Source organism: Taurulus bubalis (genome assembly GCF_910589615.1).
Source record: "Taurulus bubalis genome assembly, chromosome: 20".
In the NCBI taxonomy this organism is placed as follows: Eukaryota; Metazoa; Chordata; class Actinopteri; order Perciformes; family Cottidae; genus Taurulus; species Taurulus bubalis.
In genome coordinates, this window is record NC_136608.1 from 14,426,467 (window position 1) to 14,446,899 (window position 20,433).

The 20,433-nt window shown below is 41.5% G+C and overlaps 2 protein-coding genes across 2 annotated transcripts; both read left to right on the forward strand.

Annotated features, from left to right (window-relative positions):
* Positions 1-425: 425 nt before the first annotated feature.
* On the forward strand, positions 426-10,923 carry pacsin2 (protein kinase C and casein kinase substrate in neurons 2). The gene is made up of 10 exons (XM_079236408.1): positions 426-494; positions 742-898; positions 1,100-1,335; positions 2,872-3,027; positions 3,390-3,565; positions 3,691-3,811; positions 4,596-4,643; positions 5,689-5,819; positions 7,887-8,057; positions 9,118-10,923. The coding sequence occupies exons 1-10, from the start codon at positions 438-440 to the stop codon at positions 9,488-9,490; spliced, it is 1,626 nt and encodes a 541-aa protein (XP_079092534.1). The 5' UTR covers positions 426-437; the 3' UTR covers positions 9,491-10,923.
* Positions 10,924-12,087: 1,164 nt separating this feature from the next.
* On the forward strand, positions 12,088-19,817 carry arfgap3 (ADP-ribosylation factor GTPase activating protein 3). Its single transcript, XM_079236177.1, has 16 exons — positions 12,088-12,188; positions 12,861-12,979; positions 13,600-13,672; positions 13,783-13,914; positions 14,103-14,183; positions 14,304-14,397; positions 14,562-14,621; positions 14,740-14,786; positions 14,876-15,024; positions 15,156-15,287; positions 15,497-15,622; positions 15,796-15,948; positions 16,145-16,271; positions 16,501-16,588; positions 17,429-17,553; positions 17,637-19,817. The coding sequence occupies exons 1-16, from the start codon at positions 12,120-12,122 to the stop codon at positions 17,652-17,654; spliced, it is 1,593 nt and encodes a 530-aa protein (XP_079092303.1). The 5' UTR covers positions 12,088-12,119; the 3' UTR covers positions 17,655-19,817.
* The last annotated feature ends 616 nt before the right edge of the window (positions 19,818-20,433 follow it).

A 20,433-nucleotide genomic window follows, 5' to 3' on the forward strand; every position in this document is an offset into this window, starting at 1 on the left:
AAGTGCATGACCGTGTTCAACAGAGTGATTAAACAAATATGTTTCCCTTTCTTCTTTGCTGTCTATATTTATTAACTCAACGGTCTCCAATATTGGCTCATTCCATGCTATATTTAACAATCTTACCAAACAATCAAATAGTACATGTTTGTATCTGATCAATTGTGTTCCCTTTAATTTACTCATGTTTGAATGGAACCAGCTAATAGTTAATATTTCTACTTGATAAATTACAAAAAAATTGAATTGTTTATCAATTATTTTCTTTTCTAGTCATGATTTGATATTAACTTTTGTATTGCTTGAATTATCTGATGTAGTATTAGGCATTTGTCACAATCTCAGAGGGTGTTTAAATCACATTAATTCCTTGACACCTTTTGTTTTTCTGTGTCTTTCCAGGCCCCATACACTGAGGGTTACTTAGGGCTGCAGTGATGTCAGGCTCCTATGACGAATCCATGATCGATGTCTCCAGTGATAGCTTCTGGGAGGTGAGACACATGGATTCCTTTCCACGACCTGCCCCTAAATCTGGGGTCAGGATTCTACCGTCGGGATTTCTTTTGATCAAAACTGCCGTGTTGAGATGACATTTATCTGATGAAACACCTTGATGATTAACTAAATTTAGGAAATGATGCCTTGAAGGAAATGTAGTGCAATCCATCGCCATAACCAACATGTTCTAGCTCTTTTTCAACCATCTTTCTGTTTTCTCTGTCTGTTGCTGGTTTTCAGGTTGGAAATTACAAACGATCGGTGAAACGGGTAGACGACGGTAATCGACTCTGTAATGATCTCATGACCTGTCTTCATGAACGTGCGCGTATTGAAAAGTCGTACGCGCAGCAGCTTAACGAATGGGGAAAGCGCTGGCGGCAACTCATAGACAAAGGTAGGAGTACAACAAACTCTTAACGTCACATTTGATCGTGTAATGCATTTTTTATTTCCAGAATCCAGTAGGAAACAATCCCAATAAGTGTGGTTTTTGCTCTCTGCGTTACAATGATATTAGGATATTAATGCATTGGGAAAACAGATGTATTTTCCCATAATTCCTGATAGCGTGACGGGTAAATATCCCTTCCCTCAGGCCCTCAGTATGGTACGTTGGAGCGGGCGTGGTCTGCTCTGTGCACGGAGGCGGAGAAGGTGAGCGAGCTCCACATGGAGGTGAAATCGGCGCTGATGGGAGAAGACTACGAGAAGCTGAAGAACTGGCAGAGAGACTCCTTCCACAAGCAGATGATCGGCGGCTACAAAGAGACCAAAGAGGCCGACGATGGCTTCCGCAAGGCTCAGAAACCCTGGGCAAAGAAACTCAAAGAGGTGTGGATCTCAAACTCAACAGGAGCTAAACTGATGATGTGTGTGTAGTATTATGGCCGCACAATTCCCATCAAATGTGTTTTAAACTATAAACAGCCAAGCAGTTACCACAAACAAGTCATTTTTCAAGTCCCTGATTACAGCCATGACTCAATTTTTCCCCTACAGTTCACATGATTACATGTTACTGACTCGCTAACTGTTGTTTCCCCTCCGTGACTACCTGCTTACTAAACCACAACAGAGCAGAAGCACAGTTGCAGCCTCTCGATATTGAACCAGAAGCTATTGGCAAACATTAGCCATTGTGTGCACACGGTGGCCGCCAGCAACTGTATCCTGTAGTTCTCTGACAGTCAGTAGAAGGGAAGGAAACACTGAAGGGACTACAGGGAGACCGTCACTGCTTGGTTCAAAATCAGGTCAATCTAAGCCTGTTTACTCGGCAGTACACGCATTCCTCTCTGTTTCTGTGCACGCGTATAAGAACGTGCACGTTCAAGTATTTGTCCGTACGAAGTTACGAAACGTTTCGTAACCTCCAGGCTCCTTGCCCCCATTTCCTGTGTGTGTGTGTGTGTGTGTGTGTGTGTGTGTGTGTGTGTGTGTGTGTGTGTGTGTGTGTGATGTCAGCAGAGGGCGGCGACATCCTGGCCTTGTCATTGAGCGGCGACAGAACAGTACAGTTTTGTAGCCCGAGTGCTTTATTGATTGACCAGGCAGACGGGGACAGAGAGCAGAGAGGAAATTGGGCTAATTAACTGAGTAGCTGACATGGGGGACCTGGTCAATAATAGACTCATGCATTCTGAACGGGACACAGTATTCGACTCATAGTCCTCGTGGGTTTTATTGGATTGACGCGCCTGCTATATCAAATTAGACCGGCTGCTCTCCTCTACTTATGACCTCATGGTTTGGTCACGTGACCGCTCTGGCCTCAGGGCACAGCCCGAGACACTCTTCAGATAAAGCCGCAATGGATGAGTTTGCGTCCATAATTCCTATCTGGTGGAGTTTAAATATAAACAAAGTGATAGATTAGATGAGTTGTTAAATGCAATACATATCAAACGTATCAGGCATCAGTGTTTCCATGTTGCCTCCCTCACATGAGTTGGCTTCTGTATATAAAATATATAAAATAAATGTGTCCTGAGCCTCAAATAACAAATACGTTTCTCTCAGTAGGATGTGAGTCGTAATGATTCCTAAAATGACGACATGACACACGTTTAGGTGTGTTCATCAACCTTATTAACAAAGAGAAAATCAAGTCTCATTTCCTGGAAGACTTCTTCAACAATGACCTTATTAAAATGTGTTATTTTTGTTGAAAATGTAATACTTTTTGACTTTTTCAACAACTTAATCCCAAAAAACAAAACAAAAATAGTTGTAACTTGTACTTAAATCCCTCATTCACACATCAAACTTCGACTTCTCTTGTCACACCTCACCGGTTAGTTTGCTCTGAGTTACCTTAAAGGGCCGGCGCTATTGCCTGTATTTTTATCTTGTCCGTTGAATCCACAGATGGAGACAATAAAGAAGTCTTACCACTCTGCCTGTAAAGAAGAGAAGCTGGCAGCCAGCAGGGAGAACAACAGCAAACTGGAGAGCAACAACAACCCTGAAGCCCAAAAGAAGCTCCAGGAAAAGGTGGAGAAGTGTCAGCAGGAGGTTCAGAAGGTAGGGCTACCTTTGGAAATAGACGAGGTTGAGTGTCAAGATTGTGTTTTTTTTGTTCTAGAACAGTTCCTAAAGGTATTGCTCAATATTCTTGCATCAAACTTTGTAGTTAGGTCTATGCTGGGCTGCTTGTAGTCGTCTGTTCAGACTGGCAGAGCTACACTCCCTTATTCCTTGTTAGCTGCAGGTTTTCTTTCCTTCAGCTGGTATTTTTCATGATGGGTCCTGTATGCTTTGGATGTTTATTTCGTAACTCGAGTAAAACCACAATCCGCTTAAAAAAAGTACAACAGCTCTGGTAGAGGTCATTTTGTATAATGTTCGAATTGCCCTCCTTCACCTCATCCCTCCCTTCCTCCCAGACTAAAGAACGCTATCAGAAATCCCTGGAAGAACTCGACAAGTTGACCCCTCAGTATATGGAGAACATGGAGCAGGTGTTTGAGCAGTGGCAGCAGTTTGAAGACAAGCGGATCTGCTTCTTCAGAGAGCTGCTGCTGGAGGTCAAACAGCACCTGGATCTCTCAACCAATCACAGGTCAGACACAGGACAGTCACACTGGTGGCTCTTCTCCAATCATTTAATGTCTGAAATGAACTCATGAACAAAGCCGTGAAAGATGCTTCTTACCTAGAAAAAAAAATCAAATATTGCCTCCATAGATTCCAGACAATCTACCAGACGCTGGAAGACACAATCTCTGCTACTGACGTAGAAGACGACTTGAAATGGTTCCGGTCCAATCAGGGCCCCGGCATGCCGATGAACTGGCCCCAGTTTGAGGTATTACAACCTTGATTTATACTAATAAAAGAGTAGAAGAAAAGAGAAGGGGCTCTCCCAGGTCCGATTATAGGACCAACCAGTACAGAGAGCAGTGGAAATTGACTAATACTGTGGTGACAATACGTCGAAGGCGGTATTGCAATAGCTTTTTACAATGTTACGCGTAGCTCGAGCCGAAGTTCATGCCCAGTGTCATTTTTGTCGTTGACGTATGCTGTTTGGCAGCAGGGGGGGGGAGTAAATCTTTTCCCAGCAGACAGAGTGGCATTGAGGAATTTGCTTTATGGCATCTTCCCAACAGGAGGGGAAATAAGAAAAAGAGGACGTGAAAGCAAAGAAAGCGCTCGCGATGCTACAATTTATAGTTCTTTTGAGAGCTATTGCAGACACGGCTGTTAACCCCACAATGCGGCGCCTTCTTTCACTTTCATCACTACCAGGCGGTTTTTCAAATCTGAGTAAAGCTTGGTTTCAGAAAGCTTTTTTGGAGAAAAGAATAAGTCTATGACATGAACACACACAACAAAAAAGGAGTGACACATAACCTGTTAGACGGCTCCAACTGGGTAGATATCCAAATATTCTGCAAGCCACTGGCTCTTTAGTTCATGTCGTTATTAAAGAAGTAATCCCTTGGGTAATTTGCGGTTGCAAGTAATTATACGTTCACAAACTTAACGTTTCTGCAGCTTGCAGCTTCTACTCCACAGCTTTATGATTCGACTGTGTTGTCCACACTGACCTTTTTCCACACCTGCTTCCCTTTCCTCATGTCTGACAGAATTTGGACCGGTCCCATCCTCGCACCTTTAAAAGAAGGTCCATTTTAGTGAGTTCTGCGTGGGAGGGCTGTTCTTCTTTTCACAACAGCCATGGGAGGGAGTTCTTTTTTCATTTTTTTTTTTTTTCCAATAACATGCTCACTCCTTACTCCTTCTATCTCTGTGTGTGCTTGAGGTGGTTGTGTTTGTATCAGGATATTAAGACACCGATGCACTTGGTATATGCAGACATGTCCGACAGCAATGTCCCCACCAAAGTATAGTCCTCCTCCTCAGTTCCCTCTACCTGAGAACAACAGGATGTTTACGTACCTTTTCCTGGGCATCATTACATCTAGAATTACTCTTTCCTCCTATTTCCACAGCACAGACTCTCTATTCTTTCTCACCTTTTGAACTCTGACCCGTCTGTGGCCCCTCCGGTCATCATTCTGTCCATGTGAACCCTGCAGTACGTCACGCGATGCCACCACGGCTCAGCCATGTCAGAGTCTCAGGGAACACGAGCCAGACAGGAAGACCTCCTGATCTTTAAAGGGTTGAGAGGCCTGATGAGTCAGAGGTGTCGGACGGGGGGACTTTGTAAATCTCAGAGGTCAAACTTGCTCCAACACAAGATTGATATCGCACAGCCATGTCGTGATTTATCCTGGGAATATAAATCAAGAACCAGTCATTTGTGGGTCAAAAATAAATCTTAATTAAATGTGATTTAAAAGCTAATTTCTTTTCTATATGTGTTGCTGTTATGGTGTTGCGCCTCTCTCCCTGGTTAGCCTCTGGTGGAGGGGAGACTCCTCGGTGCTGTGTTTCTTCCAACAGGTGATGGATTCTGTACATGGTTGTGTCTCCCGTCTTATCAGGCCTACACCGCGCAGTATAAACACTCATCGCGCATGTAGAGTTTCGCAATCCCGAGTCCGTGTCACGGCCTGTGAAACGTTGAAGTGTGTGTACAGTGCTGTGTACGTGCCTGGGACTTGATCTTCCACTTTCTTTCTCGCTGGGAAAGCATGTTTTGAACGAAACTCACCAAGTTTGGCACAGTAATACTTGACTCTAATGTGTGTGTGTGTGTGTTTGTCTATCCAGGACTGGTCCGTAGACCTGAACCGAACCCTCAGCAGACGAGAAAAGAAAAAGCCCTCGGAGGGCGTCACACTGACGGGCATCAGCCAAACTGGGTCAGACCAGCCGGTCCAGCCTGCCAAGACCAGCAGCAGGTAGATATCTGATCAGCTATTTCTGTCTCTAACAGACACACAGTAAAGGCAGCAAGAGTTCATAACACACACACTTTACTCTCTGTCTTCCTCATCCAAACTCCCCACATCAGAGATAACCCAGCGCACCACACATGGCGTTTTCCTCTCGAGGAATGCTTGTGAAATGATACACCGGGGAAGGTCCGGGAGTGACGGCTAGGTGTACAGCCGTTCCCACGGCAACAGTAAACACTTTGTCATAGTTTGTTGGGAAAGAATTCATCCCCGCAAGACTTTGAGTCGGCTGGTACATAGTTGAAAGCAAGCCAAAAAGTAATGTGGAAATAAATACACACAGAGACTTTTATGGCATTTTATATTTCTGGGAAGTTCAAAGAAGCCCCATTTGTGTTCAAGGCAAACACCTGCACTTGGATTGAGCAAGTTTGCGACAAAAGGGAACGAAAGTTTCGCTAAATAACTCATTTTCACGGGAGGAAAAGAGCATTTCACAGGCGTGTATTAGATTTGAGCAAGAAGACTTAAGAACAGGGCTCCTCTGTGAAGGTTTAGAGGCTCTCCGTGTTCGAGTGGCAGTTTTTAATGGCACGATGTAATTGTTTTTAAGACGAGATAAGATAAGAACTTAGTTGTGCCTGCGGAGAGATGTGTCTCCGGTGTTGTGGCAACAGCGCCAAGGACACAACAGTGGTTCATAGAAACGACAACAAACATGAGATGAGGTAAAAACTTCTCATGCGTCCGTCAACGCGGCGAAAAAAGCAAATACAAGTTTTACACAGATGAGCAAGTCGCTATGTGTGTGTGTGTGTGTGTGTGTGTGTGTGTGTGTGTGTGTGTGTGTGTGTGTGTGTGTGTGTGTGTGTGTGTGTGTGTGTGTGTGTGTGTGTGTGTGTGAGATCTGTTGTTCCAAATTTTAAGATGGGGTTAGTCGTGAGTTTCCTGTCTTGTGTTCAGACATCGGTAGGAAGCGGTGTGTCTGCAGAAATCCTGAGGAGTGCGTAGAGGAGTCAACAAAGGGAATGTCAAGCACGGAAAGCATTTGACCCCTTAACTTGGGACTGTTGACTGCCTCTCCCCCATCCAGCATTTACAGCACACTGTTTTCATTTACTTTCCTTCATCTTTGGGCGTGACTGGGAGGGTTTGTTTATGAACGAGGGCTGTATAGGTTGGAGCTCTGAGGGTTGAAAACAGACGTATCTGGATTGAAGGTAGTTTAAGTGTTGTTTTTTTTATATTAGCATGAGAAAGCCAGCCCTCATTTGGGTCACATATTTACCTTTTTTTTGATTGTCTGAAGCTACGGTAATAGAGCTCTTTGAATACGTTGAATCGTAGTAGTAAGGCGGGGTTTGTTTGTTGACTGAAACCATCCAAAGTTACATTGTGCCAGACTCCCAGTCGAGCGGTGTTTGGTGTAATAACTCCTGCGGCTCAGATATAGAGAGGGAGACCATGGCATGACTATGCAAACAAAGGCGTTCTCTGCTTCTCCGCTTCACACTCGAGGGCCAACTGATACCCACAGCTGTTCACGGTCCAGTAATTCAGTAAACAGGGAGTAGAAACCCTGTGTTTCCTCCGATGCAGATGGAGGGCTATTTGCAGGGTTTGTTCCTTGATGCGGAAAGTGACAATAGGAGGAAGTAAACAGCCGCCATGTGACGTCTTCAGAGAGATTTAGCGCCCACACAAACCAGAGCTGACAATTATGTGTTTGATGTTTCTTATTGATGTTTTTATAGCTTTGTGTTAATTATGACGAACATCACTTTTCAAAAAAACAATCAGTTTAGTCTAAAACACAGTTTGTACGACTTTGTTGATGTTACTCAGGTTCATTATGACATAAAAATACAATAATTACTGGGTCATCCATCTAGAAATAAAGCCACAATGCCTGGCCCCTTGGCTCCTTGGCCACTACTGTAGGACGTACACTCGTTAGCCGGGTATGCTAACATTTAAGCATGCCTACAGGCCGCGTGTTGTCACAGGTGTGTCTTCCTGTCTGTGTGTGCAATGCAACAACCGATCTCTCACTGTGTCCCATGCTGTCAGCCTGACCGTGCCCACTAACACAGCACCAGTGGGCATAAACCCTTTTGATGAAGATGAGGTGGAGGATGATGATGAGGAGGAGGAGGCGGAGGCGGCAGAGGAGGAGGAGACGGCCGCGGAGCAGCAGACCACAGTCAACCACATCAGTGTGAATAAAGAGGAGATAAAAACGTTGGTGAACAGAGGAGAAACACTCCGCCCACCCACAACCTCGCTGCCCCTTTTTTTTCTTCTTGTTTCTATCTCTGTGTCGCGGATCGCCGATCGCGCCGCGTCTCTCGCTCTCGGCGCCATTTCTTTTGTCTCGGTTACTTTGATCCCTTCTTCCTCCTCACGTCCCTCTCTCCTCCCTCAGGTGGCAGTGTGTTGTGTTGCTCTGCATGGTCGCTGGAACGCGGGCACACAAAGCCTTCGCTTCTTACAGTGCCGTCGTCATGTCTTGCCGAACATCACATAGGGCCGCATGTGATATCTTACAGTCAGATCTGAGTGTTGACACACATATTGGTCTGCAATATCAGTTTTCTCAAACAATTTACATGCTGTATAACTTCAAAAGAAGTGTACATACAAATCTATTAAGATACACATGGGAATTTTTCCATAAATCAACACACAAAAAGAACAGGTAAACCAATGTTTCAATTAAAGACATTGGTGACAGGTCTGACTGTAAATACTTTACACGTGTGGGGGGTGTTTTTATTGTTTTTTAACTTATAACTTTGCCAGAGCCGAGTTCTTTCTGGTGTTTAGGTGGCTCCCTCTGTTGGCCGTTCCGGTTAAACTCAAATCATGCATTCACAACAATGATTTGTCTTGCTTGGTCTCCTGTTGCTGTATTTGTCTGTCTGTGTGTTGTGTTGCATTGTGCAAAGCTGTTGATCTTAAAGTGACTTTTGAATCATTCGTCATGCTGCCTGAACCAAACGCTTGCTTTGTAGCATCGATGCCAAAAGACAGCATGCTTTGCACTCGTTTAGGACGGAGAGGAGGATGTTTTCCGGATGAATCTCAAAGCTGTCACTGGATTTTGAAATACACTTTTGGCTTTTTTTGTGTTTGACTTAACGTTCCCCGTTGTTGTATTTATTTTTCTCACTTTTCGAACTAATTTTGGTCGCTGCTTACGCCTGCCTGGCATGCTGGATTGTCCCGTCGCTGCGTAAAAGGCCCCGAGATGAGCGTGAAAATACATTTTTCTAAGTGTCTCTTTTGTCCGTCCGTCCAGCGCGAGCAGCATGGAGAAGACTCCGGACTGGTCGGATGAAGACACAGGTGGGAACCCCTTCTCCACCAACGGCGACGGGAATCCATTCGAAGATGAGCCGGCTTCTCCGGTCGTATCTGTGGCTGTCAAAGCCCTCTACGACTATGACGGGCAGGAGCAGGACGAGCTGACCTTCAAAGCAGGTTGGTGGTGTGAAAGACTCAAAAATTCCGAGACTACAAAAACAAATACTCATCCCTTCCTCCTCCTCCTCCCTCCAGGGGAAGAATTAACCAAAATTGGAGAAGAAGATGATCAGGGTTGGTGCAGAGGCCGACTTAAGGACGGGAAAACAGGCCTCTATCCTGCTAACTATGTGGAAGACATCCAGTAATACATGATCACAAATAAATAAATGTGAAGAAAGAAGAAAGTGGTTTGTTGCGAATCAACAGTGCGGCTGGAAGCGAGAACACTCCGCCTTATTTTAAACTCATTTTCTCCCCGTCGGTGTTGGAGGAGGACGGAGAAGAGAAGATGCCGATTTATTAAAAAAAAGGACCACTTGAGATGTTACTTGCCACAGACTGACAGTACACAACAAGTTTCCAGATGGTTCCAGGCGAAGAAGATCAGAGAAAAATTGCTGTCAGTGTAAGATACGTTATGTTACTTAGAATCCCATTTATGCTGTTACAAAAATAATAGCCTTTCAAGTATATAGTAGACAAAAATAAATGTGTGTGAATTTATATATTGTTTAAAACGAAACACTGGGATGACACTCTGACAAATCGTCTTGCGATGTTACGTGCGGCCTTAATAAGCGAGCCACTATGGATTGTTTAAGGGAGATGACCCTTTTTATAAACACAGTTATCTATTTTTAGGTTTGAACCCATTTCTACCTGCTAGAATCCAGTCCATAACTGTTAATTGTTTGATATTCCTTTGACAAAGTAGAGCCCTTGTGTTGAGATTAGTGTGACGGGTTTAACCTGGTTTTAAAATTCGTGCTTAAATTGTTCATTCCTTTTCAGGGTTCTGCATTTTCCATTCAGTTCATCAACTGTTGTGGTTATTTTATAAGGAATGATCAAATGGATTAGAGCCGTATGCTGACGTGGTCTTCATCTAGTTCACCGTGGGTTGGTTCCTCGAGTCATTGAAATTGAATGTACATTCACTGATTGTATTTTATCACTTTTGATTGTTCCGTTTTCTCAACACAGTGTCCTGAAGATCTTCACACAAAAAAACTCAGTACTTACTGTTGATTGTAATACTATATGGGTTATTTTTCATCCAACACTGAAAGTTTTTCACAAACGTTTATCACACTTGAACCTCCATGTTGTAATTCCTCTCACTTCTTGTTAAATGTCATGTTATGGGAGACATTTTTAGTTTTTTGGGGGAGAATATATTACAATTTATAGCAATAAAACCACAGCCAAATATGGCATTGCATACATGCATGTAAATAGCCTGGATGAGAAATATTAGAACAAATTAAGCATTGATATCAGATGATTTGTAGTTTGAAATTGATTGTTAATTTATGATGCCACAAGTGCTTTTGTTCTACTCTTGTTAGAATGCTGTGACGGAGTCAGTTTGTATGGTAATTGAATGTTTTATGGCAAAAATATCCCTTGAATCTGTTATTTTGATATATTTGTAAATATGACTATTTTTCCCATCACAGAGGGCCATATTCATTGAATTAATCAACACATATTTGAATAATTGTTAATTTTCCCCTTAGGATATGATATGACTGGATCTACCTGTTTTAATTACCTGAATACATATGTTTGGATTAAGTATTTTTGTAGGATTGTTTTTTTTTGCAGAGACGAACTGCAGGCTTTTCACTTGTGCAAGCTCCAAATTATTTTCCCACTTTCTCGATGAAATCATTGGAGAAATAAAGCTATTTGATGCCTTTAACTGCAGCACAAGCGGAGGATGAATATGTTCTCTATGATAATGGTGAGAAAGGAGAATTTGCCATGTTTTCAGGGCATGCTGACGTCAAAACGCAGCAGCGGTTGTACTTGCACAGTAAGGTTTGTAAATGCTGTCCCACGACATAATAAATGACTTTATTGGAAAAAATACATTTTGACTTTGTCTTGAATAGTGATATTTATTTTCTTTAACCTTCAACTTTTGGTGTTGAAATATTTACTAGATGTAAAAAAATAAAAGGTGTGTTAAGAAAGAAAAAAGTACAATTTGAATATAGTTAATTTATTACTTAACATCAGTAATCATTTTGTTTGTAGTTTCCTGTTGAAGTGAGGCAAATCTGCAGTTCAAAAAGGAAAAATAAGGAAAATGCCACCCCAACCAGCTTAAATATATACTTCATGAAATTAACTTCACCAATCATAACCACAGAATCCTATAAGTGGTGGAGGTCTGTGTAATGTTGTGCTTTAATTTCACACTTTTTGTAGTGAGTGTCTTTCAGATAAATTCACATTCCAACTTGTGAAGGGTCTTATGATTTACATGTTGGTGTCACATATTTTTGGCAATTATTAGTTAGTTACCAAAAAGAATTTTGGTGGTAAACCGTGCTTATTGCAAGAATATGGATTCCTCTAAACCACTTCTAGAGAGGAGCTATGTTATATTTTAAGCATAATAGTTGATTAGGAAAGTTAAATCAGCCTTTACCTTGAATTAAAAGCATTTCTATAGATTAAATAGACCAACAGTAATGCAATTTATATAAAAATGTATACAAACATAAAAAGTGTTTTTATTTTGTCAGTAACTGATCTAGATACGTCCTCAACCACTGAGCATACGACTGGAGCGTCAAATGTATACGTAAACTACATTACCCAGAAGCCCTTGCTACAATAACATAACCACGGGTTAATTTCATCCAATCAGGACTCGACCATGATGTTGTCCCATTGACGTGTCGTATTCAGTCTATTGAGGAAAACACGGGGCTGTTTTTCATCCCACAGTTTACCAGTCTAACTATTTCCGCAGATAGAACAATGTCAGAGCCCAGCAAGCAGGACATCGCTGCGATTTTTAAGCGACTTCGCGGGTCTCCTCCGAACAAGGTGAGAGTTTTTTTTATAACGGCGGACTCTCTATTTAACAAGGAAGTTGAGCTGAATACCTGACACGTCGCACTCTGAGAAAACGCCAAAAGCTAGCTGTAATGTGTGTCAGCTGGATTGAACAGTTAGCTGCTAGTTACGCGTCTGTTGTGTTGAATTGTGGGTCCACTTAATGACATTTAAAGGGGAATAAATCTGTGAGAAAGCGCGTGAGTTGGAACCAGATGTCACGTTAGCTAAGTAGTGGACAGCTAGCTAGCCAGCTAGCTAGGTTTTGACAGTTGAGCTGAAGCTAGCTGTGTTTAAGTCTTTCAGCCGTCCGTCCTCTTGGAAATGTGAATACCATCCATACATCCGGAATTACATCCTGGTTTGTTTGTTGGTTTAGTTTTATTTTAGAGTGAGAGTGAATTTAAATCCGCAATTCAACCCACTTCACCAACAGCTGTTTGAATCAGCAGCCATATAATTACAACATGCACTTCGGACCTTTATGGTGACAAACCACATTGCTTGCTCCCACTTTTTTTTCTATTTGTATTGATTTTGATGTGTGATCTGCAATGGAAGGGAGTTGAAACAGTCTTTGCTGTCTAATTAAAATATAAAATGTCCTGTTCATATATGTTTATATATATATTCAGATCTCCTCCTCTTCTCACTTCCTACTAGGTTTGCTTTGACTGCTCAGCTAAAAACCCCAGTTGGGCCAGCATCACCTATGGTGTGTTCCTGTGTATAGATTGCTCTGGGACACACAGGTCTCTTGGGGTGCACCTGACCTTCATCAGGTAAGTTAGGACCCATTCATTCACTGTACTTTCAGAAATAAGAAATTACACATACTAAAACAGGCAGGAAATACCAAACAGGGAGGATAGCAACACATACAGAAACCAGAAACTAAATATAATATAAATTACCATCTAGAAATAGAGATGTATTCTGTCTGTATATATAATATTGCTATTGTGGATTCTTTACGGTTTTACTGTTTATTTATATTACTTGTTTTTAATCCTGCAATTTCCCCACTGCGGGACTAATAAAAGAATACATCCTGACATTGTTGACTCTGTCACCCCCAGGACTATTTTTCTTTCTTCTTTCTTCTTACCGGTCACTCCCCTGCACACTTCATATTTAAACACTCATGTCACTTAACATATACTTTAACTTAAACACACATGTCACTTTAACATACACTTACATTAACGTTATCTGTTTGTCTGAGCACTTTATCTTATACTTCATTTAATACCCATTGCACTGTTGTTGTTGTTGATTTGTTGTTTGTCTCGTCTAACATCTCATGTCTAATGTATGCACCTTCCGCCTAAAAAAAAAAAAATCCTTGTTTTGTGTAAACATTCCTGGCAAATAAACGGATTCTGATTGTTGTGTCACACAGGTCCACTGAGCTGGATTCCAATTGGTCGTGGTTTCAGCTCAGATGTATGCAAGTGGGAGGCAACGCCAATGCGGTCAGTACCTGAAGGCAGCACATCAGCACACAACCAACAGATTCAATTGCCAGCTTTGCACGACACAAACGTTATTTAACCAAGGTCTCGTCTTTCCCGTATATTTGCAGATTTCATTCTTCAATCAACATGGATGCACAACCAGTGCTGCCAATACCAAGTACAACAGCCGGGCTGCTACCCTGTACAAAGACAAGATAAAGTCGTTAGCCACACAAGCGACCAGACGCCATGGAACGGAGGTAATGCAGACGAGTTCGTTTACTGTCTTAAAACATCCCACGCTAGCAGGTTGCAGGGAGCCAGAATGTAAACTAATTGATAAAACAAACTTCTTGTGTAGTTCCTCTTTGCTCATCACACTTTGCATATATTATACTGTATCTTTAAGTGCACATATCACCAGTCTTACTGCTCTTCTTCTGTCCAGTTGTGGCTCGACAGTCAGGCTCCTCTCTCCCCCACGACACCAGAGGACAAGCAGTTGGATTTCTTTAGTCTGCATTCACAGGTATAGAAGTGTGCTTGCCTTTTTTCAGTGTGATTTTCATCCACAAACCTGCTTTTTGAATACCCATTTAGAGTGACGGTGGATTAGTAATTGTGCCACGTGTGTTTGCTTAATGCCCAGACTCTTCCGGACAATTTGAACATGCCCAAATCAAGTCTCCGTCCCTCCACATCAGAGAAGCCTTTAACCACGCAAACGGAGGAAGACACTAACGGTATTCACAAACTGCAAACCTGCACTTGTTGTATTTATTTCCATCTTGTTTATTTGGCTCATCATATATATATATATATATATATATATATATATATATATATATATATATATATATATATATATATATATATATATATATATATATATATTAAACCTCTTCAGGTAATCTAGATGAGGGTCCCAGTGTGGATATGCTGAGTGGTTCTCCAAAAGCAAATGCAGGTTGGTTCATATTCTTCACTTTTAGGACTCCCCTATTTATTTAAAGACCTTGTTTTTTAATCTGATTTACAGCTAAACTGTAGGCGATGTAACTTTACCGTTCTTCAATCTCTCTCAGATCCCTCCTCTCTTCTGAAGAAGAAGCCGTCTGCTGCCAAGAAAACGGTGTGTACTCGTAGCATCTTTTGTCGTAAGTATGTTGGTTCACAGACTTTGCATTCTTAGCATGTTGTGTAAAATGTGTCTGCTTCTAGTTGGCCTCTAAGAAGGGCGGCATGGGCGCCCAGAAGGTTAGCAGCAAGAGCTTCTCAGAGCTGGAGAAGAAGGCTCAAGCTGCCGACAAGCTCAGAGAGAAAGGAGAGAGCCCAGGCGGTGCCAAGAACTACCAACCGGAGCAATCCAAGTGAGTTTCTGCCTTTTTTTTTTTTTTTCTTTTTTTGCTCAGTAAATTTATTTTTTGTGTTCCTGTCTTTGTTGTTGTATTCTCCGTCTGTTTTGTCATTTCTTAAACTCTCCTCCCTTCTGCCCTCTCAGCTCTTCGTCCCTGCGACTGGCCTGTCAAAATTTCGAGCAGCAGAGGAAAATAGACGATAAGAAGTTTAAGGGATTGGAGGGGAATAAGAAAGTGCAAGCCGAGAGACTGGGCATGGGTCTCGGCATGAGGAGGTACGATAAACTTCCATGTAATGTCACCTTATTTTTCTCAGATCACGGACAATAATTAACATTTGTAGTGACGTGTACTATACAGTTCTGTTCTTCTGTATTTATAGGCTGTGTCTTGTCTAGGAGTTGTTTTTTTGGGGTCTTGGAAAGTCATGGAAAAGCGTTATAATTGTCCATTAAAACGCGTCTTCTCTCTCTCTCTCTCTTAGTGGAGTGTCCCATTCTGTGACATCAGACATGCACATCATCCAGCAGGAGAGTCCAATGGGAACCAAGCCCACCAAAGGACGACGGCTCACTGAGGATGATGAGGATGAAGGGTCCTTCAGCGCTAGGTCAGATCAATATTTCTAGGGAAAAACTGCAATTACTTTTCTTGGAACAGTGTTCTGAGTAAATTCTGAATACTGCGTCTTAATATGTTCCTGGCTTACAATCTGCCTTTCCCCCAGCTGTTGATCACAACTTATTTTCATCTGACATGATTCTGACCTTCTTGTTTCTTTAGGGTCTTGTCCCGGTTTGAGGATCAAACGGAAACCGCTGATATTTTCTCCGCGAGGTGGGACGATCGAGGTGAGGAAGGAGGCTGGATGAAGGAGAGCAAGAAACCAGAGCCAGACTTCTTCTTGACCTCCACTATAACATCTCTGAACGACAGGTAGGATGTGTGCGTGTGTGTGTGTGTGTTTTAATCTAACAGTCATCCTGTCACTGGAGCAGAGTCCTCGTGATGTTTTACTACTTATTGTTGCTTGAGACAGTAAGAATTTAACATTTTCTCCCAGAATATATAGCTGCAGATGAGTGCATATTTCTATTTTAATGATTTATTTGTCATCATTGTTTGTTATCAGACCCACGGGCAGAAGAAAACCAGAAGCCGTCCCCGTTTCAGACACTGGAGAAGCTCAGAAAAAGTTTGGAGGTGACGTGAAAGCCATCTCTTCTGACATGTACTTTGGAAAACGAGATAACTTCGAGGTACAAAAAGAAAACATACACCCTACCCTTTCCATATGTTGTGTATCCTGTATAAATTGGGTTATACTGTGTGATTTATTTTTATTTGTATTGTAGATGGTCAACATAGTGTTCAATGTTTTATACAAGTACTGTAATTCTTGTTTTCAGTAGAACTATATGGACTAAACCTTAAAAAATACTCGAGGCTCTTGCCAAAATAAATGTGTGTATATTTCTTTTCTTTTAGTACGAGGCCAAAGCCCGACTGGAAAGATATTCTGGGAGTACCGCTATAAGTTCAGCTGACCTATTTGAGGATCCAAAGAAGCAAACTGGTAAGAAACTACTGCGCCATCACTGCCTTTTTTTAAAACAATTCAATATCTGACACGTAGCAATATAATTAAATGTAAGTTGAATTACCCAGAGACACTCTTGTCCTCACGCAAGAACGTTTTTGTGTCAACTTAATGGATGCCACTTTTACATAATCCCCAAATTTACCAAAGAGCAAAAACAACTGTGTCGTTAGAGCAGTGCTGTCTTTACTGTGACAGAAATAATTATACAGCGTTTGTATTTTTAGGTGAAGCCATTACGTTGTTATTTCCCTGTGGAGAGAGAGAGAGGCAGGCTGTCCGTACTAGACTCGTACGACAGAGCTGGACCAATTTTATACAAATTGGGGAACGACATAAAATCTCTTAAATCACTTGCATGTGCCACTTGGGAACAAATCTGTTCGTATGAGTCGTTCTGTCTGTCTTGACTCTCGGTTTTGGGAATGTTGTAATCAAGGCTCTCATGAGAGAAAATGTCTTACGGTTGTATTCTCGATATATTTTACACTTGCAAGCGAGAAACAATCACTTACAGTGGACTCGTATGTCGCTGCACCCGCAATGTTTACCCAGCCTGAGGTCACTGAAATGATGTCAGAGTCAATACGACAGCATGTGACAGAACCGAATAAGTAGGTTTGAATTATTCCCTCATACCATTAAATGAATGTTTATTTTTGTACTACCAGTCCCAGCTGTGGAGACATTAGCACAGCTGTCTCTTTATAAGGCATTGATAGGTCTCTGTATTTTAATAGTGCTTTTGTATGTATTTTATTCTATTTAATGTTTTGTATTATCTAGCCTGAGTCTCTTTTTGTTTTGTGCGCACAGCGGGTTCGTACCGCCTGACCAACGTGCTTCCCAGTGCTCCCGACATGTCGCAGCTCAAACTGGGAGTGCGCTCCGTCGCAGGGAAACTCTCCGTCATGGCCAGCGGCGTCGTTAACTCGATTCAGGTGGGAAAACACGGCCCTTGATTCTGGATCGTACAAAAAGTAAATAAAACATTTCTAGTAATGTATATTTTCTTTTATTCCAGGATCACTACAGCACCTGAGTCCCGGGACGCCTCCTCTTGGATTCAGCGCCCTAATAACCTCTTTAATGGAGTCAGATAAGTTTTCCAGTGAGTCGTGGTCACTCCTGCTGGGAGCTAAATAAATGCCATGGGCAAATCTGTTCTATGAAGGCATCCAAATTGACACCCTGTATACATCTATATCTAGTTTTTTATTAGATCATGTATATACATACAACAGTTGTTTGAATCAGAAGGATCAAGCACAATATTATTGCAAACGGGACATCTCTGTGTACAGTTGAGTTAGTTTGCAGTTTATTGCTTAATTTGCTTTGAGATCTTGGGGGTATAAATATTTAGAAGTATTATATGTAGCACAGGGTTTATGGTGTTTTTGAAGGATGGATTTGCGTTTTTGATTCCTTTAGTTGACCAGGTTAAAAGATAATAAAAAAAGAAATAAACAGTGGAGACAATTCAGTTTGTTTTTAATTGGTCAACATACTCTCACTCATCACAAGCACACAGTATTGTGCTTTTTATTGCACATTCCCACGGGTTTCAAAGTGTCCTTTCTGTCTCCAAAGTGCACTTATATTTGCTCTTCTACAGACGGGACCAAAACCTGATTTAGAGGCCGTGGGGGACCAGATGTATACATTTCTTTAGTCAGGCATACGATCAGTTATGGAAACTGAAATTGGCCTCATTGGCACAGAAGCTTCATTATCTGTTTGATATAAAAAAATTAAAAAAAAGGACAAGATGGCAGGAAACCTAAGCAGCTATTGAAAACTGAGTTTAAGTTAAAGGAAAAGTTTGACATTTTGGGAAATAGGCGCCTTCGCTTTCTCGCCAAGTTGAGAAGATTAATACCACTCATGTCTGCCAGTTAAATATAAGGCTGTAGCCGCTTAGCTTAGCTTAGCTTAGCATAAAGACTGGGAACAGGGGTAAAGCTAGCCTGACTCTGTCTGAAGTATGGATTAAACCAATACGATAGACCGATGCTAAGCTAACTAGTGACCTATGAACAGGTGTGGGAGTGTTATCAATCTCATCTAATTATATTCCTGAAGCAGTCTGCTTAATAGCGAAGGAATGAGCCGGCACGATGGTCCGCTGCACTACGCGTTTTATTTTTTGTCTCAATGCTGCTGCTGCTGCTGCTTGGAATCAGACACTTCAAGATGTCGTCATCGATGATGTGCTCAACGCTGTATCTTGTAATAGATTCATGACTTTTTTAAAGAGGTGCCTTTTGATGATTGTGGTTTTTAATTTGTAGATTTTTTTGTTGGTATTTGTGTTTACGCCCCCACCCTCCTTAAATTTAACGTCACACACTGAAGACTCTTAGAGGCGAGAATTTCCTGATGTGGTGGGACCTCTTTGTAGCTTTCAGGCCCAAATATGAATATAAACAATCCCTTTTTAAAGCACTCTTTTGTGTTGTTGTCGTAGCTGTAACATACTGCCACGGTTCAGGTCGTATGTAGAGCACATAGAGCTGGTAATTTGGTGTGACTTTTTGGATTTGATATTTAAAAACCGGTTAAGGGCTCTGATGTGGAATACCTACGGCTTCAGCGTGAGCCTTTAGTGTGTCGGCATTCAGGTAAAGTTGTGCCAGGATTCTTTTCTCCAGATAACCAATTGTGCAGAGTTAAGGGACTAGAGTTTATGAATCCCAGATCGGCAACTGGATGATTACATATTTGTTTACTCCATCACTATGCCTTAGTCCAAAGATCTCTGATTATCCCGCCCTCATATTGCAGTCATCTGATGACCTTCTTGCACATTATTTGTTTGAAATTGTATGTGGCAGCTTTTTTTTTTTTTTTGCTTGAATGTACTGTATTACAATTGAACCATTGCCTCTCAGTTGATGTTGCGTCCATGTTGTACTTTAATTTTTGTGTTGATCCGTTTTAATATTGTTAAATGTTACATAAAAGAATAGTAGCTTGTGTAAGTTGCATGACCCTTTGTAGTTAACACACGCTGACACATCCAGAGTGCCCTATTAAATAAAGTAATTGTTCAATACAAACTGTATAGTACCGCTACATACAATGATGTATAGGGCTTTTAATTACCATTTATAGAAAGCTACAGATAATCAAGTTTTGACATATTTTGACACTCAAAATATAAGTAAGATTTTTTTGAAACATGCCAAATAAATGGTTTGTGCCGAAGCGCTTTTACTTGGTCATTTTGTGCGTACACTTTTGTGTGGTCCTATTCTTAACCTTCAAAATAGTCAATTTACAGTGACATAAAACAAGGAATAGCAACACATTTTAGAAGCTGTATTTTTTTCCTAATAAATTACATAAGACGTCGATCAATTATCAAAATTGTCACTTATCAATTATATATCTGCTGTCTGATTAATGAATCGTTAATAGTTTCATCTTCTACTTGGAGGATGTCATCATTAATCCAGCGATGCTGGCAGTCGCCTACGTGGCTGGCTGAGGCGTTTACGGTGCTTAGTCCGCTGTCGGAACTATAAGTGTTTGAGATTATAACTCAGTTATAAACGATGAAACAAATTGCCCCCCCCAAAAAAAAAAAAATCATATTTTTGTTGAAAACCATCGGTATGCTAGAGGTAAAAGACAAAGCATCCAAACGAGCGTTACGATTGTCCGTTTTTTTGTGTTTTTTTAACTTCGCAATTCTGTTAAATCGTTGTATTTCCGACTTTAAGTGGAGGACGTGAAGGCGGCATTTTTCCAAGGCGCAGGGATAAGCAAAAGGATCGTTTTTATCGGAAACGCACGCAAAGCGCAGTCGTTAAAGA

Bases quoted from the DNA above. Each gene is read 5' to 3' on its own strand.
- pacsin2 (XM_079236408.1), top strand. From the start codon at position 438: ATGTCAGGCTCCTATGACGAATCCATGATCGATGTCTCCAGTGATAGC. The intron at 899-1,099 runs GTAGGAGTACAA...CCCTTCCCTCAG, and splicing joins GCGGCAACTCATAGACAAAG to GCCCTCAGTATGGTACGTTG. The intron at 3,566-3,690 runs GTCAGACACAGG...TTGCCTCCATAG, and splicing joins GATCTCTCAACCAATCACAG to ATTCCAGACAATCTACCAGA.
- arfgap3 (XM_079236177.1), top strand. From the start codon at position 12,120: ATGTCAGAGCCCAGCAAGCAGGACATCGCTGCGATTTTTAAGCGACTT. The intron at 12,189-12,860 runs GTGAGAGTTTTT...ACTTCCTACTAG, and splicing joins GCGGGTCTCCTCCGAACAAG to GTTTGCTTTGACTGCTCAGC. The intron at 14,622-14,739 runs GTTGGTTCATAT...AATCTCTCTCAG, and splicing joins TTCTCCAAAAGCAAATGCAG to ATCCCTCCTCTCTTCTGAAG.